The sequence below is a fragment of the Cucurbita moschata genome, unplaced genomic scaffold, assembly GCF_002738365.1.
Source record: "Cucurbita moschata cultivar Rifu unplaced genomic scaffold, Cmos_1.0 Cmo_Scf00012, whole genome shotgun sequence".
Taxonomy (NCBI): Eukaryota; Viridiplantae; Streptophyta; class Magnoliopsida; order Cucurbitales; family Cucurbitaceae; genus Cucurbita; species Cucurbita moschata.
In genome coordinates this window covers 2,388,533-2,398,736 of record NW_019268528.1, presented here as the reverse complement: position 1 = coordinate 2,398,736, position 10,204 = coordinate 2,388,533, and the positions used below count along the sequence as shown (strand labels likewise).

General features: G+C 38.8%; 1 protein-coding gene across 1 annotated transcript; it reads left to right on the top strand.

Annotated features, from left to right (window-relative positions):
• Positions 1-971: 971 nt before the first annotated feature.
• On the top strand, positions 972-6,171 carry LOC111450682 (leucine aminopeptidase 2, chloroplastic-like). The gene is made up of 10 exons (XM_023090921.1): positions 972-1,110; positions 1,986-2,400; positions 3,308-3,502; positions 3,616-3,844; positions 3,929-4,055; positions 4,538-4,633; positions 4,719-4,796; positions 5,461-5,521; positions 5,608-5,795; positions 5,906-6,171. The coding sequence occupies exons 1-10, from the start codon at positions 1,048-1,050 to the stop codon at positions 6,032-6,034; spliced, it is 1,581 nt and encodes a 526-aa protein (XP_022946689.1). The 5' UTR covers positions 972-1,047; the 3' UTR covers positions 6,035-6,171.
• Positions 6,172-10,204: the final 4,033 nt, after the last annotated feature.

Sequence of the window (10,204 nt, the reverse complement as noted above, 5' to 3'; positions counted from 1 at the left end):
TTAGTAAAATTAAAAATTAAAATACATTTATTTAAGAAATAAATATTTCTATTTAGATTTTTTTTTAATGTAATATTATTATTCTATCCCGTTTAAAATTATTTTATTTTATTGTTTTCTATTTTTCACTTTAAACTTTATACTCATAAAAAAAAATTAATAAACATTTTATTCGGTATAAAAATATCTCTAAATTTTTAAATTTTTTAATAATACCTTAAACTTTTAAAAAAAAAAAAATCTTAAAAATGCCCTTAAATATTTTTTAAAAAGTTCAAAAATATTTCTTTTACTTGTTTTAATTTTTTTTTAATTACTTCAAAAAAAAAAAAAACCTAAAACTGGTTTTAAAAATAAAAAAAATATTTTATAAAAAATACTCATGAATTTTAAAAAATAACATTAAAAAGTTTGAAAATAATTATAAAGTATATATATATATACACGGTTTTCGTCTATATATTAACGATAGTATTTTTTTTTAAATTTTATTTTATAAGGGTAAAAGGTGATGTCATTTTTAAAATTTAATTGGTATTTTTATGCATAATACTGACGTAAAGAGATATTACTGAAAGTTAAAGTATTAATTATTTCCATAAAAAATTAACGATATTTTTTAGAATTATTCAAAATTTTGAAAGTTTAAAAATATTTTTGAGATAAAAGGTAAAGTTTTTCGAATATTTTTTTATTTATTAATTTAGCTAATTTTTTTCGGTTTCTTTCTATTTTATTTCACCCTCTCTACCTTATCTTTTTCTCTTCAATCCAATTAATACACAATTTTGCACGTGAGGAAAATAGTATAAATAGACAATAAAAGACAAAAAAAAAAAAAAACAAACAAATAAAAAATAACAACGTGTGGTTTTAAAAAAATAATATAATAAAAGTTACGTTCATCTTTGCCAAGATGATCTCTTCCTCTTAGCCAATGGCTCACTATAAATAGGTGTTTTGGGTTCCTTCACCAAACCACCGCACTCACTTTCTTCTTCTTCCTTTGAGACTTGGCTCATTTTGGTCTGTTCTTTTGTTGAGTTCATGGCTGACATAGCTCGTGTCACTCTTGGCCTTACTCGCCCTGGCCCAAGCAATGCCCCTAAGGTTCGTAGGACACACCCAAGTTTTATGTTCATCTACTTCTTCTTCCCATTTTTTTGGAAGCCCTTTCGTTGGTTTGAGTTTTATTGGATTTGAATGGTTGAATGTTCGTTTGTATATTGTTAAGATTAATGGGTTGCCAGCATAGTTAGAGATATCCATTTAACTTGTAGAGAACGGTCCCTAAATGAGAGAGTGGAGAGAGATTTCTCCTAAATGAGGCTAGAGATGAGTTAATATTTCTCGTCCCTGTCTCCGCCCCGTACTTAGTTTAAATATTTATAGTGTGGAAGATTGTGAGATCCCACATTGGTTAGAGAGCAGAACGAAACATTCCTCATAAGGGTGTGGATGACGATACGTGACGGGCCAAAGCGGACAATATCTTCTAGCGGTGGGTTTGGGCTGGTATAAATGGTATCAGAGCTAGACACTAGGTGGTGTGCTAGCTAGGACAATGGACCACCAAGGGTGATTGTGAGATCCCTGCATCGGTTGGAGAGGGGAACAAATCATTCTTTACAAGGATGTGAAAACATCTCCCTAATAGACACGTTTTAGAAAAAGGAAACAAATTTTTTTATAATGGTGTGGAAACTTCACCTTCACAAACTCATTTTAAAACTGTGATACTGACGAAAATATATTATGGGCCAAAATTAATAATATCGGCTAGCGGGGACTTGAGCGTGATCTCTTACAAATTTATTAGGAATGGAAATTGAAATAAGAGGCAAGAATCGAGAAACGAGAATGGATAAAGCTTCCTAATCTTTATCCTACCTCATGGACATCTCTAAGCATATGTCTAGCGTGTTCATACGTTTGCCACGAGGTACTAATAGAGTATGCTAACTGTTTGTTAAAATGCCTCACAGATAACTTTTGTTGCAAAAGACCTTGATGTCTTGGAATGGAACGGAGACTTGGTTGCTGTGGGTGTGAGAGAGAAAGATGTGGAGAAGGATGAAGCGGGCCACTTCAAGAATCCCCTTTTGTATCAATTGGATGAAGCCTTGGGTGGATTGTTGGGTGAGGCTTCTTCTGAGGAAGATTTCTCTGGAAAGTCTGCCCAATCCCTTGTTCTAAGAGTTTCTGGCTTGAAATTTAAGAGGGTTGGTCTATTTGGCCTTGGCCAGTCCGCTTCTAGTGCGGCAGCCTTTGTTGGTCTAGGTGAGGCCATTGCAGCAGCAGCACAGACATCTCGAGCTGCTTCACTTGCTCTAGCTCTTGCCTTCTCCGAGGACCTTTCGGCTGAATCCAAGCCTGGCATTGCCTCTGCCATTGCACTTGGTACCTCTTCTAATCTTTATACTACGTCGTAAAATTACTTCAAAAATTAGTTAAAAGAGCCGTGAGATCCCAGATAGGTTGGAGAGGAGAACGAAGCACCTCTTATAAGGGTGTGGAAATCTCTTCCTAGTAGATGTGTTTTAAAATTGTGAGACTGATGATGATACGTAACGGGCCAAAACGGATAATATCTTCTAGCGGTGGTCTTGATCTGTTACAAATGGTAACAGAGCCAGATACTGGGCCCCCAAGAAAGGTGGATTGTGAGATCCCACATTGGTTGGAGAGGAGAACGAAACATTTCTTATAAGGGTGTGGAAACCTCTTCCTAGTAGATGCGTTTTAAAACCGTGAGGTTGACGGTGATAGTAACGGGTCAAAGCGGACAATATCTACTAGCGGTGGGCTTGAGCTATTACAAATGGTATTAGAGCCAGACACTGCGCTTGTGCTAGCGAGAACTCTGGGCCCTTAAGAAGGGTGGATTGTGAGATCCCACGTCGGTTGGAGAGGGGAACGAAGCATTCCTTCTAAGGGTGTGGAAACCTCTTCCTAGTAGACGTATTTTAAAATCGTAAGGCTAACGGCGATACGTAACGAGCTAAAGTGGACAATATCTACTAGTAGTGGGCTCAGGCTGTTACAAATGGCATTAGAGCCAGACACCCGGTGGTGTGCTAGCAAGGATGCTACGCCCCTAAGAAGTGTGGATTGTGAGATCCTGCCTCGGTTGGAGAGAAAAATGAAGCATTCCTTATAAGGGTGTGGAAACCTCTTCCTAAGAGAGACATTTTAAAAGTGTGAGGCTGACAACGATACGTAACGAGCCAAAACGGATAATATCAGCTAGCAATGGGTTTCGACCCGAACTAAACGTTGAAGACACTGAATTTTCTATGTACCACAGGGATTGTCAATGGGATATTTGACGACAACCGATACAAATCAAACCCCAAAATGACTGTACTTCAATTTGTGGATGTTCTTGGCCTTGGATTTGGACCTAATATGGAGAAAAAGTTGAAATATGCAGAATATGTCAGTTCTGGGGTAGTTTTTGGAAAAGAACTTGTAAACTCACCTGCAAATATACTTACCCCAGGTTCGCTCCTTTCTTATGCTTTAATATCTATCACTTACTTTGAACTAATATTGAGTATCAACTTCATATAACATGCATAGCACTGACTTAGCTAAATTGCATCCACATATTAGGGCAACTAGCAGGGGAGGTTTTAAAGATTACCCACAAGTACAACGATGTTCTTTCAGCAAAAATTTTCAATGAAGAAGAAATCATAGAAATGAAGATGGGTTCCTATCTTGGTGTCACGGCTGCAGCCACTGCAAATCCTCCCCATTTCATCCACTTGTGTTACAAGCCTCTCGGTGGATCTGTATCAACCAAATTGGGCTTAGTTGGTAAAGGAATTACCTTTGACAGGTGATCATTCATGAACTACCCTGATGGGTTTCTTAAGCAAATGTTCAACAAATGTTTAACTTTCTGGTTTCTTCTTTATATTAGTGGTGGCTACAACCTTAAAACTGGAGCCAACAGCAACATTGAGACAATGAAAAATGATATGGGAGGGGCAGCAGCCATTTTTGGAGCAGCAAAAGCCATTGCTGAGCTTAAACCTCCTGGTGTAGAGGTAAAGCGTTAGATTTGTGAGATTCCACATCGGTTGGGGAGGAGAACGAAACATTCTTTATAAGGGTGTGGAAACCTCTCCCTACCAGACGCGTTGTAAAAACTTTGAGGGGAACTCCGAGAGGGAAAGCCTAAAAAGGACAATATCTGCGAGCGGTGGGCTTGGACTGTTACAAATGGTATCAGAGCCAAACACCGAGCGGTGTGCTAGCAAGGACGCTGGGTCCTCAAAGGAGGTGGATTGTGAGATCCCACATCGGTTAGAGAGGAGAACAAAGCATTTCTTATAAGGGTGTGAAAGTCTCCTCTAACAGATGCATTTTAAAAACCTTGAGGGGAAGCCCAAAAGTGAAAGCCCAAAGCGGACAATATGTGCTAATGGTGGGCTTGGACCGTTACAAGATCTGTCACTCGTTTCCATGTCATGAAGCTCTTAATTGTGTAATAAAGCTAATGGGGGCTTGTTTTCTTGTTTCCCTACAGATTCATTTTGTTGTTGCTGCCTGTGAGAACATGATAAGTGCAACTGGTATGAGACCAAGTGATATTGTCACAGCTTCAAATGGAAAGACAATTGAGGTATTCATTCATGGGTTCATTGACACACAAAAAAGGATCTTTAGGCTATCATCATTCATTGATTGTATCTGTTTTGTATTTTCAGGTTAACAACACAGATGCTGAAGGAAGACTTTGCCTTGCTGATGCTTTGATATACACTTGTAACCTGGGTGTTGAAAAGGTAAATATACAATAAGTTAGTATTGATAATGTTCATTCGTCAACCTTGTGGATTCATTATGTGAGACCCCACACGAGAGGGAAACGAGAATTGTGAGATCCCACATTGATTGGAAAAAGGAATGAGTACCAGCGAGGACACTGGTTCCAAAGAGGATGGATTGTGAGATCCCACGTCGATTGGAGAGGGGAACGAAACATTCTTTATTAAGGGGTGTGGTAATCTCTCCTTAGCAGACAAACGTGTTTTAAAACCTTGAGGGGAAGCTTAGAAAGGAAAGTCCTAAGAGGACAATATTTACAGTCGGTGGGTGTTACAAATGGTTACAAAGCCAGACACTGGGCTATGTGCCAGCGAGGAGGCTGAACTCTGAAGGGTGGTGGATACTAGCGGTGTGCCAGCGAGGATGCTGGGCCCTGAAGGGGGGTAAATTGGTGGGTCGTACATCGATCGTAGAGTGGACTGAGTGCCAGTAAAGACGCTGGGCCTGAAGGGGATGGATTGTGAGATCCCAGGTTGGAAAAGGAAACGAAGCATTCTTTACAAGGGTGTGGAAACCTCTCCATAACAGACGAATTTTAAAAGCCTTAAGAGAAAGGTCCAAAGAGGACAATATCTGTTATTACATATTTGATATCTAATGCAACATCAAATTGGTTTGCAGATTATAGACCTGGCTACTCTAACTGGTGCTTGTATAACAGCTCTTGGGCCTTCAGTTGCAGGTATGATAATCATCATAACATCTTATTCTTCATGCTTCATTTGAAGATAAGAACATATGAATGTGTTTCATGTGAGTTGTTTCCAGGTGCCTTTACACCAAACGAAGAGCTAGCAAAAGAGGTACTTGCTGCTGCAGAGAGGAGTGGCGAGAAGATATGGAGGCTGCCAATGGAGGAAAGTTATTGGGAGTCAATGAAATCAGGCGTGGCTGATATGATCAACACTGGCCCTGGTCAAGGCGGTGCTATCACAGCTGCTCTGTTTCTGAAGCAGGTGGGTATCATCTTCAAACGTTCTTTCATGTTCTTACCAACCAAATGATATCATAAATAGCTGTAGATACATAGATAGATACCCACTAACTTGGAAGTTTGTTTGTGTAGTTTGTTGATGAGAATGTGCAATGGATGCACCTTGACATTGCTGGCCCTGTTTGGAACACCAAGAAGAGTGTTGCAACTGGCTTTGGTGTTTCCACACTTGTGGAGTGGGTTCTGAAGAACGCTTGTTAAGAGGTCCAAGGGTGGCTAGGACCTCAACAATGATTCAACACTTCTAAGTGGATCCTATGTGTTTGCAATTTGAATAAATGTTGTGTGATGTAATATCAATAAACACTCTTGTTAAAAGTTGGGTTAAGTATGATTAATATCAATAAATGTTGTCTTTTATACCCTTTCGAATCGAGGTGCTTATAATGACTATATACATTATACAATTGGTCCTGCTACCCATAACGGTGCAACTCAAAAGCTATAGTGTAGTAATCTTGTCATGACATGATTTTTAAAACTTCGAATCATAGACTCCCATGTGGACTGACACTAATAATACAATACAACGTGTAATTTAGAAAAAAGACAAATCCAAAATCAATTCAAATCAAGATACATAATTTCGAAGGACTACAACCCTTAAATGTGAAACTGATGCCTCGGGACAAACCTCCTTTATGACTGTGCAACTTTCAAATGCTTCCCCGTCTCGACCAATATTCAACAATCACTTGGACAAAAATAGTAAAGAATTTGATAAGCATAAAATACTCCGTGTAAACAACCTACTTGTAGGCTCATATCACATTCTTGACCTAATAAGTTATGATAGACTTTTCTCTCGACTCTAGGAAGTTTGGGCCTTGGTTCTTTAGTTATGTGAGCTTTTAGGGAGGTCACGAAGTTACTAGCTAAATAAGTAGTCACAAACCCCTTGGAGTTTAGAAGTTGTTCACATTTTCTAGTGCTACAGATCTATTGGATGTCGTAACTAAGCATTGAGGTGAACCAATCGTTTTTGTTCTTTAGATTTAGTCAACTTAGATCATCCGTGCTCTCAACAATATCAAGTGACCGAACACCCAAACAAGCCGAATAGCCAGCTTAAGCCAATATATATATAGGACGTAGGCATATTTAATCTTTTATACGTATTCTCTAACGGGTGCTCGTGGCCATATCAATGCCTGTGACAGTGCTCGTGGCCATACCAAGCCAGCCAATGAGCCTGTTCTTTCTATCCTTCCCATATGGGCTATTAGGAATAGAAGACATGTTCACCTTGGTGGGGTTTCTTGAGTGTTCCTACGAGAGGTCCATGTGGGGATGATATACGTGTTTATAAGGGTGTAGAAACCTCTTCCTAATAGATGTGTTTTGAACTGTGAGGTTGACGGCAATACGTAATGGGCAAAAACGGACAAATCTGCTAACAGTGAGCTTGAGCTGTTACAAATGGTATTAGAGCTAGACACCGGGCTAGGAGCCAATGAGGACACTGGGCTCCCAAAGAAGGTGGTTTGTGAGATCCTATATCGATTAGAGAGGGGAATGAAACATTCCTTATAAGGGTGTAGAAACCTCTCCCTAATAGATGTGCTTTAAAACCATGAGATTGATGACGATATCTACTAGCTGTGAGATAGATATATTTGGTGACAGCGATATCTGCTAGTGGTGAGCTTTGGGATAGATGTGTTTGACAGACAGTAATACCTGCTAACGGTGGGTTTTGGGATAGATGCGTTTTAAAACCATAAGACTGAGGGCGATATCGGCTAGCGGTGAGCTTTGGGGCGCCACATTTTCTTTGACGGCGATATCTGTTCGCGACGAGCTTTGAGCTAACCTATTTTCTTATATATAATATTGTATAACGATGTGGCTGACGACAAAATCTACTAGCCGTGAGCTTGGGACGGACAAATTTTCACCAAAACCAAGACTTTGTTTTATTATTTTAAGATGAAATGCTTTTTGTTCATTTGATAGACCCATATTTGTAGGGTCCCAACAAAATGCTTCCAATTATTGGTTCACATGCGACACATCATATGCTCACAAATATAATTAAAAAAAAAAAAAAGTGCTTCACATGCATTAACACACAACCGCTGCCAAGCGCTCGGGATCAGGATTTTAAATCTGTATGCGATATTCAAGTTCTGTAATTCGCTGCGACATGATTACGTTACTTATTCCTCGCTTCTAAGAGCAAAGATTATCGTACAGACTAACATGAGTTCTTTCTACATGTTTTGTTCTTACTCACATGCTTGGTAAGAAAATTCTCAAGAGATTACCCAATATAGAATTGTTTTAAATAAAGTATAATTAAGTTACCGAAAACAAAACTTCATCTTGTTAGTATATGTGAGATCCCACATCGGTTGAAGAGGGGAACGAAACATTCCTTGTAAGGGTGTGAAAACCTTTCTCTAGCAGACGCGTTTTAAAACTCTAAAGGAAAACTCGGAAGGGAAAATCCAAGGAAGATAATATCTACTAACTGTGGGTTGAGACGGTTACAGTCGGGGAAACCCAAATAGAACAATATCTACTATTAGTGGATGTGTGCTATTACAGTATAGGTAGCAACTTTCGATTCTTTGGAGCCTTTCTTAGCAATCCTATAATAAGAATACGTGACCTCGGTTTATTCATATACCATTCTTTTACGAGTGTCATAAGAAGAGACTCGTTGAATGTCGAGCTATTCATACATGCCAAAAAAGATGAGTTTATTCTTATGAGAAATACTGCAAAATTGTCCTAAGTTGACAGGTTTTGAAAGGTATCCAGGACTGGGTCAGTAGAGGGCATCTTCTGATAACTCAATTGTGGCAGAGGACAATTGAGTGTGAAAAGATGTGTTTATAAGGGCATGTAGCCCTTGTCTTAGAGGTCAGGGGACCCAAATCGTGCAGGTGTTTTGTTTGTTAGTTTAGGCTGAGCTAAGGGATGCCACACAATATAAAGCCCCTCTCCTAATGCCTAGCTTTTTAGTATATCACAAAGGGGATTTCTTGGCCATTTATGATCAAATTATTGCAACAACTTGTTTCATTCAAACTTATGTGTCTCTTCATTGTTCAAATCGAATGCCAAGATGTATTGGCCACATTTCATTGTTCATTTAAGCTTGTCACGACCTAAGAGTGCATATGAGTCGGTCGGTATGATCGACTACGAATTTTGAAAGGTCACGTATTTTTCGAAGCCGACGATCACACCAACCATGCATATGTGACCTTTTGAGAATTGGACTGATGACGTATCGATTAGCTCTCCATCTAACCTTTGAAAATATGTGGAACCAATCATAGGTTTAATTGGTTTAGTTTCAACTCATCGAGGTGAGATCTCATAATCTACCCTCTTGTGACCCAGTGTTCTCGTTGCACACCGCTCAGTGACTGAACACAAGCCCACCATTAACAAATATTGTCTGCTTTAGCCCGTTACGCTTCACTATTAACCTCACAGTTTTAAAACACATCGGCTAGAGAGAGGTTTCCACACCCTTGTAAGCAATGTTTCGTTCCCCTCTCCAACCGATGTGCAATCCCACAAGCCCGCCACTAACAGATATTGTCTGTTTTAGCCCGTTACGCTTCCCCATCAACCTCACAGTTCTAAAACACATATGCTAGAGAGAGGTCTCCACACCCTTGTAAGGAATGTTTCGTTCCCCTCTCCAACCAATGTGAAATCCCACACACTCACCACTAATAGATATTGTCTGCTTTAGCCGGTTACGCTTCTCCATCAACCTCACAGTTTTAAAACACATCTCCTAGAGAGAGGTTTTCACACTCTTGTAAGGAATATTTCGTTCCCTTCTCCCACCGACGTGGGATCTCACATTTATAGTATATGAATAAGGTTGAATGTCTTCACTTGGTAACACTATTGATACAACCCACCTTATAATTGTTACAAATGATTAGATCCACGTGCTAACCGTAGACATGATAGATCAATAAGGTAATTGTTACAAATGGTTAGTTCCACACCCTAATTAGTGGTACTTAATTTTAAAATTTAATTATTAGGGTAAAATAAAATTTTGATAAAATCCGAAAGATTAACTTGCAGTATGATCATATTCTCGAATATAATTTTTACTACTGTGCAAAAGAGTGCAACTCTAAATTTACCGTAACGAACGAAAATTAAAGAAAAAATCTTAAATTATTTGGAGGTACACACGTCAGAAAGTAAGAAAAAAAGTCTCCATCTTCAGGAGACAATGATGGACATCCATTTAAGAAAAACATGGTCCCTTCATAATTTCATGGCCTATCGTATGCAAATCTTTCACGAAATTTAAATATGTCGATATCAAATAAAATAGCCAAACGATAAGTAATGAGTAATTCTTAGTGACCCATTATGAACATGAAC